Source organism: Chelonia mydas, chromosome 14 (genome assembly GCF_015237465.2).
Source record: "Chelonia mydas isolate rCheMyd1 chromosome 14, rCheMyd1.pri.v2, whole genome shotgun sequence".
Classification (NCBI taxonomy): Eukaryota; Metazoa; Chordata; order Testudines; family Cheloniidae; genus Chelonia; species Chelonia mydas.
In genome coordinates, this window is record NC_051254.2 from 38556293 (window position 1) to 38569005 (window position 12713).

The 12713-nt window shown below is 50.1% G+C and overlaps 2 protein-coding genes across 17 annotated transcripts in view; one reads left to right on the forward strand and one right to left on the reverse strand.

Annotated features, from left to right (window-relative positions):
- Window positions 1–12713, forward strand: part of LOC114022341 (zinc finger protein OZF) — a 793526-nt gene that overhangs the window by 332904 nt on the left and 447909 nt on the right. The gene's annotated exons all lie outside the window — the stretch shown is intronic.
- The window catches only part of LOC119567587 (zinc finger protein OZF-like), a 52438-nt gene that overhangs the window by 39493 nt on the left and 232 nt on the right, over window positions 1–12713 (reverse strand). For 5 of the 11 annotated variants that reach the window (XM_043528117.1, XM_043528116.1, XM_043528119.1 and 2 more), the window contains exons 1-2: window positions 4007–4060; window positions 222–335 (exon numbers count right to left, since the gene is read on the reverse strand). In XM_043528117.1, coding sequence (XP_043384052.1) covers window positions 222–335; window positions 4007–4040 — 148 coding nt within the window. In that variant the 5' untranslated portion in view covers window positions 4041–4060. Of the gene's footprint in view, window positions 1–221; window positions 336–4006; window positions 4134–4662; window positions 5333–7796; window positions 10932–12160; window positions 12509–12713 lie in introns of those variants that run through there. The other 6 variants (XM_043528112.1, XM_043528113.1, XM_043528114.1 and 3 more) reach the window with 6 other exon arrangements.

Sequence of the window (12713 nt, forward strand, 5' to 3'; positions counted from 1 at the left end):
ATTCTTCCTCCACATTCCACCCAAACTTTCACAGGGAAGGAAAGTTGGGAAGAAAACTTCTGCAGCTAACGGGCTGGGTGGAAAGCCATGAGACATATCTGCTGACTACAGCCCTGCCCTGCGTGAGATGAGGAAGAACTGAGGGAACTCACTCACACTACATTTTTGGGATTCTCAACCTTTTCCTTCATTCCCCGGATGGTTTCTGTGTTAGTCCTCACCTGTGCGGGGGCCTCTCGGGATCTCTCTTTCCTCGCAGGCCTGGAGATCAGGCATCCATGGCTCTTCCCCTTGTTCCATCAGGGCGATCAGGTCAGGTTTGGGAATGGGAAACCCTGCGCAGGGGGTGAAATCAGACCAGATCAGGGTGCATGGAGGATTGAGAGAGTATTTGTCACAGAGAAAAGAACGAGGAGTACCTGCGGCACCTTAGAGACAAACAAATTTATTGAACCATAAGCAAGGCAAGGCAGTGCATTTACCAGTATGAAATGGAAATCCATCAAATTCATGAAAAAACTTGTACAGATACAGACAGACACCATCTTCCTTTCCAAATGCAAACAGGTGGACATCATACCAAAAGGTCTGAAGGTAAAAAATCCATTACAATCTACATATCACACAGATTATGCTGACAGATTGTGCCACACGCTCTCAAAGAAACTGTGAAATCACCTGATCAACATCCTCTACAGCAAACAGGGAAAGATTAAGAATGAGCTCTCAAAACTGGAGACTGTCATAAAAAACCAACCTTCCACACAAACTTCCTCGTGGCTGGACTTTACAAAAACTAGACAAGCCATTTACAACACACACTTTGCTTCTCTACAAAGGAAAAAGGACACTAAACTCTCTAAACTACTACATGCCACAAGGGGCCACAACAGTGGTTCCCTTAACCCACCCAACAATATTGTTAATCTATCCAGCTATACTCTTAGCCCAGCAGAAGAATCTGTCCTATCTCGGGGCCTCTCCTTCTGCCCCTCCACCCCCATGAACATGATACAGTTCTGTCATGACCTAGAATCCTACTTTCAACATCTCCGACTCAAGGAATATTTCAAACACACCTCTGAACAGCATACTAACCCACAGAAACCTTGCTACCAACACTACAAAAAGAAGGATTCTGTGTGGACTCCCCTTGAAGGTCGAAACAACAGACTGGACTTCTACAGAGAGTGCTACCGCCGACATGCACGGGCTGAAATTGTTGAAAAGCAGCATCACTTGCCCCGTAACCTCAACCGTGCAGAACACAATGCCATCCACAGCCTCAGAAACAACTCTCACATCATAATCAAAAAGGCTGACGAAGAAGGTGCTGTTGTCATCATGAATAGGTTGGAATATGAACAAGAGTCTGCTAGACAACTCTCTAACACCACATTCTACAGGTCATTACCCTCTGATCCCACTGAGGCTTACCAAAAGAAACTACACCATCTGCTCAAGAAACTCCATGAAAAAGCACAAGAACAAATCTACACAGAAACACTCCTAGAGCCCCGACCAGGGGTATTCTATCTGCTACCCAAGATCCATAAACCTGGAAATCTTGGACGCCCCATCATCTCAGGCATTGGCACCCTGACAGCAGGATTATCTGGCTATGTAGACTCTCTCCTCAGGCCCTACACTCCAGTAGCTATCCTAGCTATCTTCGAGACATCACTAACTTCCTGAGGAAACTACAATCCATTGGTGATCTTCCAGAAAACACCATCCTGGCCACTATGGATGTAGAAGCTCTTTACACCAACATTCCACACGAAGATGGACTACAAGCCGTCAGGAACAGTATCCCCGATAATGTCACAGCAAACCTGGTGGCTGAACTCTGCCACTTTGTCCTCACCCACAACTATTTCACATTTGGGGACAATGTATACCTTCAAGTCAGCAGCACTGCTATGGGTACCCGCATGGCCCCACAGTATGCCAACATCTTTATGGCTGACTTAGAACAACACTTCCTCAGCTCTCATCCCCTAACATCCCTACTCTACTTGTCCTATATTGATGACATCTTCATCATCTGGACCCATGGAAAAGAAGCCCTTGAGAAATTCCACCATGATTTCAACAATTTCCTTCCCACCATCAACCTCAGCCTGGACCAGTCCACACAAGAGATCCACTTCCTGGACATTACAGTGCTAATAAGCGATGGTCACATAAACACCACCCTATACCGGAAACCTATTGACATCTATTCCTACCTACATGCCTCCAGCTTTCACCCAGACCACACCACACAATCCATTGTCTACAGCCAAACTCTAAGATGCAACCGTATTTGCTCCAACCCCTCAGACAGAGACAAATACCTACAAGATCTCTCTCAAGCATTCTTAAAACTACAATACCCACCTGCTGAAGTGAAGAAACAGATTGACAGAGCCAGAAGAGTACCCAGAAGTCACCTATTACAGGACAGGCCCAACAAAGAAAGTAACAGAACGTCACTAGCCATCACCTTCAGCCCTCAACTAAAACATCTCCAGCACATCATCAAGGATCTACAACCTATCCTGAAGGACGATCCCTCACTCTCACTGATCTTGGGAGACAGGTCAGTCCTCGTTTACAGACAGCCCCCCAACCTGAAGCAAATACTCACCAGCAACCACACACCACACAACAAAAACACAAACCCAGGAACCTATCCTTGCAACAAAGCCCGCTGCCAACTCTGTCTACACATCTATTCAAGGGACACCATCATAGGACCTAATCACATCAGCCACACTATCAGAGGCTCGTTCACCTGCACATCTACCAATGTGATATATGTCATCATGCGCCAGCAATGCCCCTCTGCCATGGACATTGGCCAAACCAGACAGTCTCTACGTAAAAGAATAAATGGATACAAATCAGACGTCAAGAATTATAACATGCAAAAAACAGTCGGAGAACACTTCAACCTTCCTGGACACTCAATTACAGACCTAAGAGTCGCAATTATTCAACAAAAAAACTTCAAGAACAGACTCCAAAGAGAAACTGCAGAACTTGAATTAATTTGCAAACTGGACACCATTATATTAGGCTTGAATAAAGACTGGGAGTGGATGAGTCATTACACAAACTAAAAACTATTTCCCCATGCTAATCTTCCCCCTACTGTTACTCACACCTTCTTGTCAACTGTTTGAAATGGGCCATCCTGATTATCACTACAAAAGTTTTTTTCTCCTGCTGATAATAGCCCACCTTAATCGATAGTCTTGTTAGAGTTGGTATGGCAACCCCCATTTTTTCATGTTCTCTGTATTTATCTATCTGCCGACTGTATTTTCCACTCCATGCATCTGATGAAGTGGGCTTTAGCCCATGAAAGCTTATGCTCAGATAAATTTGTTAGTCTCTAAGGTGTCACACGTACTCCTCGTTCTTTTTGCTGATACAGACTAACATGGCTACCACTCTGAAATTTGTCACAGAGGACATTCTGTGAGTGGAACCTGTCCCCGTGCTCTTCTGGAGCTACGTGGAACCCAAGGGGTTGGGAACTTGGTCACTGGGAGAGGCAGATGTCTGGGGATGTGAAGGGAATTGTTACGCCCTCGTCAGGAGTTCCCAGGAACTGTGCACTCTGGGGGACTTGCTGACTCACACATAGCTCTGGAGTTAAACCTCTGCTTATTTCTAAACCTGCAGAGCCCAGAGCCCTTCCCATGACTGGAGCAATTCCCAAGAAGAGAAGTAAATAAGGATTGTGTGTGTGACTGGGAATCAATACAGACAGGACAATGAATGAATTCTGCCCCTTTGAAAGCTGGAGGGGTGGGGATGGTTTAACTTGTCCATGGGGTTTTGACACCTACGTCCCACTGGAGAGAGCATGGAGATGCAAGGCTCTTTCACATGGCAGCTGTGCATTATGGAACCCATTCAGCTCTGATCTAACTGACCAGGGAAGAACCTGACCAGATTCAGACACGCAGACCCCCCACAGCTTCTAATAACCAAGGGGACGGGAATCCCTTACCCAGCGAGGTCACCGTCTCGTAATTCTCCTGCATGACGTCCCTGTAGAGGGCTCTCTGAGCGGGGTCCAGCAGAGCCCCCTGCCCCTGGGTGAAATACACAGCCACCTCCTCGAAGGTCACCGGCATCTGAAACAACAAGAGTCCCCCACTCAGCACCTGCTGCCCCAGCCACAATCCCACTAGTCATGGGAAAGGGGAAAAAAAGTGAAGCTGTGGGAGGGCCAGAGTAGCAGAATCCCACCCCCACCCTGCTCAGAGCAGCCAGGAGGCTTCAGGGGGTGGGGAGAAGGTAAGAGCTCCTTGTCCCCCTCAGCACACGGAGCAGGGCAGGGTCTTCTCTTTTCCCACACGCCTGCCAGCCACAGGCTGAGACGGGAAGCAGAGCTCTGAGCCAGGGGCAGGGACAGGAATCCCAACAGCTTCCCTTCATATTTCATAGCAGCCTCTGGCCAGTGGGGTCAGGCTCCAGCCCTGGGAGTCTGGAAAATGTTCCCAGCCATGGACAAGGGGGTTGTGTCCTGTTTGACAAATATGGGAATGTCGCCTCCTTCCCTGCCACCAATGGACCTACTCAGAAAATCAGCAGGTTTGTCACACCCAGTTTCCTCCCTGCCTCTCCCACCCCCCGGCCAGCAGCTCCTTGAATATCCCCTACCTGAGCTGGCTCCATCACAGCCTTTTCCCTTCCCCGTCTCCTGGAAGACGGGATGATCTGGAGAGACACGTGGACCTGATTCCTCAGCCTGTGGGGGCGAGAGGGGCAATGGGGGAGGTTACAGAAGGGGCTGGAGTTCATGTCACATCCCCATTCCCGTTAGGATCTTTACGTAACAGTAACAGTCTCTCTGAGCCAAGTGCAAGAATCAAAGGAGCCACTTTGAAGGATTCCCTCGACATTGTAGTGTAACCCCCCCTAGATCTCCCCCTTCTCCCTAAGTTGTGCAGTGTTCAGCAGAGTCAGCAACTGGCTTGTCTTCTCTCAGCTCCTCGCCTTGTTCCCAGGAGAGTCTGTGGGCCCCGGGGATGCAGGGAGCGGACCCAGGCAGGGCTGGGAGCTGGGAATCTCCCTCTGCACTTCTTGCTCCTGCTGCCCACTCCAGTCTCTCTCTCCCTTTTCTATCATCTTCCCTCTCCCTGGGAGGACGGGTGACTGCCCCGTTGATTTGAGCCTTTGCTCTCGTCAGGCAGCTCAGCCATTGACACTGCTAACAGGGGGTTGAACCAGGCTGTGTCACGGAGGGCAGCAGCTCGGGGACTCGCTGACATAGTGAGCCCCTCTCAGCACCACCTCTAATGATGGAGGATAGGGTCCAGAGTGACCTAGACAGATTGGAGGATTGGGCCAAAAGAAATCTGATGAGGTTCACCAAGGACAAGGACAGAGTCCTGGACTTAGGATGGAAGAATCCCATGCACTGCTACAGGTTGGGGACCGACAGGCTAAGTGGCAGTTCTGCAGAAAAGGACCTGGGGATTACAGTGGACGAGAAGCTGGGTATGAGTCAACAATGTTGCCAAGAAGGCCAACGGCATACTGGGCTGTATTAGTAGGAGCATGCCCAGCAGACCAAGGGACGTGATTATTCCCCTCTATTTGGCAGTGGTGAGACCACATCTGGAGTATTGCGTCCTGTTTTGGTCCCTCCACTACAGAAAGGATGTGGACAAATTGGAGAGAGTCCAGCGGAGGGCAACGAAAATGATTAGGGGGTTGGGGCACATGACTTACGAGGAGAGGCTGAGGAAACTGGGCTCATTTAATCTGCAGAAGAGAAGAGTGGGTGGGGGGGATTTGATAGGAGCCTTCAACCCTTCAACTACCTGAAGGGGGGTTCCAAAGAGGATGGAGCTCGGCTGTTCTTCGTGGTGGTAGATGACAGAACAAGGAGCAAGGGTCTCAAGTTGCAATGGGGAAGGTCTAGGTTGGATATTAGGAAACACTATTTCATTAGGAGGGCGGTGAAGCACGGGAATGGGTTACCTAGGGAGGTGGTGGAATCTCCATCATTAGAGGTTTTTAAGGCCCAGCTTGACCAAGCCCTGGCTGGGATAATTTATTTGGGGTTGGTCCTGCTTTGAGCAGGGGATTGGACTGGATGACCTCTTGAGGTCTCCTCCATCCCTAATCTTCTAGGATTCTTTGATCTCATTGGCCCATCCACACTCACACCTGGCCAGAGCCAGCAGTGACTCCGGTCTGACTCCGGTGTGGTTGAGATCTGAATCCTGAAAGGAAATCAGACCAGGGCCTTGGGCAGACCCCAAACACTCAGAAGCCAGACCCCCGGAGATCATGGCTGTGCTTTTTTTTTTTACTTTTAAATCAAATAATAGGTTGGGAGCAGGGTTTGTGCCCAGGAGGGACAGGGGTTGCCTGTGGGTATTTGCCTTGTGGCTTCTGAGCCCTGAGGGGTTAGATCCCTCTCACCTCCCTATGCTTGCTTGACTAGTTCAAAGAATAAAGTTCCCCTCTGGCTGCTGGGTGGGGCAGCTCCTCCCCATCTCCTAACCCATGGGGCGGGGGAGCTACTCTTCTATCTTTCCCCACCCCTCTCCCTTCTCCCTCGTTCTCCCCTCCCCAGCCAGCTTCTTCTTGCTCTCACCTTCTCCCTCCAGCCTCCCCTCCTCACATCCTCCCTTTCCCTTGCAGTATCCCCGCCTCAGAGTTTCCATCTATTCCATCCTGGTTCCCTTCAGTCCCATAATTCTCTCCCTGCAACCTGACTCCCCTGCATTGCCCCATCCTCCCTGCCCCTATCCCATCCTGTCCCCTGCATCCTCCTTCACCCCCCTTCTGCCCCCACACATCCCTGTTCCCCCTCTTGCTCACACATCCCCCTGCTCCTCTTTGGCCTCCTCCCCTGCAGCCAGTTTATAACCAGGAGGCACCACTCCTTGGAGGAAGGTGGGGGGAAGGTCTCTCTTCTCTGCCCTCCAAGCAGTGCCTTCCCTGGGAACTGAGAGGCTGGGATCTAGGAAGGGGGGTCCTGGCCAGACTGGGGGCTCTGCCCTGGGAGAGGCTCCTAGGGAGCAGTGAGAACGTTCCTGCCTTACAGTATAAACCTCTCCTGTCTGCAGCCAGGGCTCTGGGATTTTGCAAGAAACGGGGATTCCGCACAGCCGTGACCAGTGACTGCAGCAAGTGCGATTCCCTTCCCGCTGCTGGGAATGAGGGACTCCACTGATTGCTCCTGTATGGTCAGGCTTTTTCCCGTAGCCATATTGTGAGGCCTAAGGCCTTTGTCAGCAGCCATATTAGGAGAGCAGCAGCCATGAGCTAAGAAGGAGGAAGTCACATCCTCACATTCCATCTAAATTACATTAAAACACTGTAATACCAGGCTGTTAAGAAGGAGACACTGTCCTAATAGCCCCCACTATCACCAGATGAAGAAACAGATCTTAAGATGGTTAAAGAAAACTTAGTTTGATGGCATCCTGTCTGGCAAGAGATCACTTCTCAGCAGTTCTGGCTGGGATATCCTAATTTATCGTTTTGTCTTTATGGTCCCCACTTCTCTTCCGTTTGTCTGGATGAGCTCTGTCTGGTTCTTTGATTGTTTCTGTCTGATAAACAGTTAATTTTGCGAGGTGGAAATTAATTAAAGGGGAGGGGGATGATTGGTTAGAGAATTTTGTTACAATATCTTAGGATTGGTTAGTAAAATGATTGGTTAAGGTCTAGCTAAGCAGGACTCAAGTTTCACTGTAGAAACTGGGGTCCAAGAAGGAGAAAGAACAAAAGAATATAGAAGACTTGGAAGAAGACGATGAAGAAGAAGAACTCACCTCTAAGACACAGCCTAAGATCAAAGCTGCTAAGAACCCTCCGCATGACCCTGACGTGCTGCAACCAGAATCCAGACCAGAGCAGACTGACCTTGCCTGGCCAACAGGGAAAGTTCGGCTTGGATTGGAGAGTATAGCACTGTATGCTTAGCATGTGTATTCTGCCTGGTAATCGTCAATAAAGAGAGAATAAGGATGTTACTCTGTAAGGCTGGTAAAAGGTCCTGCAAAGAGTACACCCTGAGCCCGAGGAATTGGGTAAAGGTGGGTGCCCCTAAAGTGTGCAGATAACACTCCCACACCACTCCAGATCCTTTTGTGCCCTAGCAAAAAACCCATTGCACTGAAACCTCCCTGCCGCAAACCTTGCCCCTCAGATCCTCCACGTCCCCTGGCCACAGCACTATGGGGGCATCATCCAGAAAAGCCACCGAGTCAATGGGAGGACAGAAAGGAGACATCCAGATCCTGGGGACGGGGGAGAAGGGGCATTTCTATAGAGCTCCCTGATTGTTCCAGAGAGTCCCCAATACCAACAGGGATTCAGGAGTGAGGGGGTCCCGATCCTAGAGAGAACAGCAGGGGACACATTTTGCGGTGATACTGACTCTGTCCGTGATTTGCTCTGGTAAGACATTGGATCAGGCAGGAGTTTGGCAGACAGGGTCTCTTGTCTCCACACCAGGCTCGCTGGTTACTAGCCCTGGGCCTGGTCGTGGAGGTGTCACTTGTCAGTGCTTTGCCACCGGGTTCCCTCTGGTGATTTGCAGGGTCCGATTAACCCGACACTGGTCTCTAGACAAAGTCTCCTTATGTCTGCCCCAGCCAGGTTTCCGTGCATGGAATTGTCCCTGTTAATCACTGCGGTTATTTCTCAGGCAACGTTAACCCACCACTGGGTTGCTGGCAAAACCTCTCACGTCCTCCTTATCCCTGGGGCTCCCCACTGGCATCACATCCCAAACGGCCACCAGCAAAATTTCCTAATGGTAGCCGTGACCGATCTCTAGGTCCAGATGACCCGGAGAAGGCAGCAGGGCACATGCTCAGAGGCAGAAACTAAGGCTCCCCAGGGAACTTTTACCCTGAAAACATAGCTACTGCTGAGTGAGCGTAGGCATCTGCGGGGTTTGTCAGGAATTTTGTATGTTTCCGTGGAGCCTAAATTGGGATTTTGGCACCTAATGCCAGATTTATGTGCTTAGCCTGGGGTTTGGGTGCCTGTGTGCCACTGTGAATCTAGCCCTCAGTTCGGGTGACCAGATGTCCTGATTTTATAGGGACAGTCCCACTATTTACGGCTTTGTCCTATATAGGTACCTATTACCCCCCACCTTCTGTCCCGGTTTTTCACCCTTTCTGTCTGGTCACCCTACCCGCAGTCTCTGTAACATGGCCACATGAAGCAGAAGAACCCAGGTCCTTCGGATGTGAAGAACATCTGGGTCTCCTTCCTTTCAAAACACTTCTCAGCATCGTCAGCAAACCCTTCCCACACAGCAGAGACGAGCATGCTCTTGCGCCAAGCAGCCCACTGATATGCCAGGGTGTGAGGAAGTGGGAGTGTTCTTAATGTTTTCTCTGAATACGGTGTGTGTGCCTCAGTTTCTCATATCAAGCTGGAGGGATAAGGATGTGTGATCATTGTGGAGGCCCCTAGAGGGCAGGGGTGGCTGCAGACTGGCTGCCTGGGCATAGAGAATGGCTGACACTCTGTATCCTGGCAAGTGATGGATGGAGCCTGTCCCCTACAAGGAGCCAGCCGAAGGTGTTGGAGAACAGCAGGAGAGGGGGAGGCCAGCTGACCTGTTTGCTCAGGAAAAGGCAAAACACAGGGGAGGGTAACTAGGCTTGACTGAGGCTGGGCGTTTGGAAGCTGGTCAGTCTCCAGTTTGGGGACTCAGCAGGGAGAGCCCAAAGCTGGATTCCCCCCACGATGGACTTTTCTGCATCTTCCTGAATTCCGTGCTAACAATATCTGTTTACACTGTGCTCCCAGTGACTAAAAAACCCTTCTGTTTTCCAAACTGGCTGAAAGTCATGGCTGATGGGGGAGGTAGGCTGGAAGGCCCGTGAGGGGCATCTCAGGCTTCCCCAAGTGTCCCATCCAGGTGGACTCCCTGCGGGGAGCTCACGGTGTGAACAGGGGAGCTGAACACTATGAGGTCAGACCCAGGAGGCTTCTTGCCCTGGTGGGAGTGTGCCCCAAGGGGGGAAGACACTGCACCAGAGCCTTGCCTGGCTCCATTCTTTCAGAGCGGACCCAGGGCATGGAGACTGTGACTCTTTGATGTGTGGCAGTCGTAAACACCTATCTCCCCTCCAAGCTCTAATTGCCTCCGCTCTCAGGTGAGTATGTCTGGTAACTGCCCCACCCGGTTTCTGATGCTTCTGTACCAGGAGATTGGCCCTGAGCTCTGCACATGTGCTGAGACACAACATGACAATGTGTGAAGTGAGTTTAGTATATTTTTGTTACACCTGCCAGACTGCCTCACACCTTTGTGAGCATCACAGTCAGTCTCACTGACATGACCATCCTCAAGTACGACAGACAATGCTGCCTTTGTAAGTTACATTTTCCTGGCAGTGCCTAGTTAGTAAGAGATATAGTTTAACTGCCCTGTGGTTAGCGAGCATGGAGAGGCTGAGATCAAAGAAGTCTTTAGAGTTTAAAGCACCAAAACTGTGGATCAATCAGGTCATTCTCATGGGACAAGAGTGGCCCCACTTGGTCTGTGTTGCTTATAAAAGGGATACCTGTATAGCACAGCAGGATCTGCCATGAAACTATCCGGCCTTCGCTCTCCTGCTCATGAAGGATGTCCTCTCCTTTGCAGGAGAGAGAGGTGGAGCGAGATCACCTTACATTTCAACCTGAACCCCTTTAATGAAATTTTGACAAAGCTGTGAAATATCGTCATGCCGTTTCTACACAAGGCAAAACTCAGGGAAGACGAGACGAATGCCCTGCTGCTTCGCGCCTTCTCTTTGGACTTGAAAAATTGCATGTGGGTTACACCAGGACGATACGAAACTTTAAAAATGTTTAAGAAGAGATCAAAGACGAGATCAAAGACCTGATGATTTCCAGCGCTAAGGGGAAGGTCTCCTGCACTTGTCTGTGGCTGCCCTGACTGCCACCCTCAAAATTAAGGCCACCTGACTTCTGAAGGAAAGTGTCCACAGAGGCTTTTTAAGCGTTGGAATTTATGTGCATTAACTTCACATCTTTAGCATCAGACCACGCAGAAAAGTCCTGAAGAAGTAAAGGGAAGGGAACATGGGAAATAGGTCGCAGTGGGGAGAAGTCTCTGCTACTTCCTTTAGTTTTACATGTTTTAATTTTATTTCCATGATGCCCCCACAAATGGGCACAGACATGCAGATGCAGTGCCTGGCACAGGAGCAGAAGCAGGAGACACACAATCAGTATCACAGTTTTCAGCCCATGAACAATAATGGGTCATTTAACATCAGAGTCAGGAGCATTGTCTGTGTCTATAAGAAAATGGGTGTTTTTCCCATGGGGTAACTAACCTGCATTAGCTATTCCACTGCAGAAACATAAAGGAAGGGGTGAGGTCAGCACAGTGTGTCCCCCGGCCTGACCAATGCAAAGGAAAAACTGAACAATTCAGTTTAAAAATTCTTTAACTTTGGCCGTACAAATCAGTACATGAGCCAGAAGGAACAATAGCCCTGAAATGCATCACAACAAAAACGTAGCATCCATAAAAGGCTGTGAACTTAAAACAGGGAATTAAAAGTATAAATGATGTGCTAGAAAAATCCACGTCGATCCACACAATAAATGAAGTTATAGAAAAGCCAAGTGGGCACTTCCGAGTGTGCAGGATGGGGGGTTACTTACGGAAATAAGGTTTTAAAATCAATTTTCAATTGCAAGGCTGTGGTGGGGAATCACATGTTCCCAGAAGTGTAAAATGGCATCGAACGTTATAGGATTGTACTACCATTCTAGGCATATGGATCCCTTGGAAGTGGTAGCAGTAAAACTGTAAAGCGAGTGCACCCCAAAGGCTCAGACACAAAAAGGTAATAAAAGAAACAACATTTATTGATTTCCTTATTTATAGACTTTTGGGTACATAACTCTTGAGGTTTCAATTCTTGGGGTTGCCAATCGATCTCAGGGTTGTAGATCTATCCTTAGTAAAAAATACCATAGAGCAGTAATCACACAAGCAGGGAGAGACACACACACCTGCCTCCTCCTCTCCCTTTGCCAGAACCGGAGCCCTCTGATAGCAGCAGCTAATGTCTGAGCCTCCCTGTCCTGTCCCTGCAGCCCCCAGGGACAGGCAGGCAGAGGTGGATCCCACTGGCCCATCCGCACTCACCCTCTGCCAGAGCCAGCAGTGACTCCGGTCTGACTCCGGTGTGGCTGAGATCTGGATCCTGCAGGGAAATCAGACCAGGGCCCTGGGCAGCCCCCAACACTCAGGAGACACGGACCCCACCAGCACGGGTGTGTCTGACGATAATACACTGGAAGGGGGGGAGGGGGGCGTGGCAGGGGTCTGGATATTTGCCAAATAGTTTCTGAGCCCTGAGACTTTAGTCCCCGCCCATGGCTGCTTAACCAGCTACAGGGAAAAAAATTCCCAGCTGGCTGCTGGACTGGGCAGTCCCCCACCCTCCCTTACCCCATGGGGCGGGGGAGCTGCCTTGTGTCGTCGTCCCCCCCCGTTCTCCCCACAGCCTTCCCTCCCCACATCCCCCCTTTCCCTCACAGTGCCCCCCACTCACATCTTCCCCCCATTCCAGCCTCGTTCCTCAGGCCCACAATCTTCCCCCCCCGACCCCTGATCCCCCTGCATCGCCCCAACCTCCCTGCCCCCCATCCCATCACCCACCTTCTGTCCCCTAAAGCATCCCCGTTCCCCCTCAATC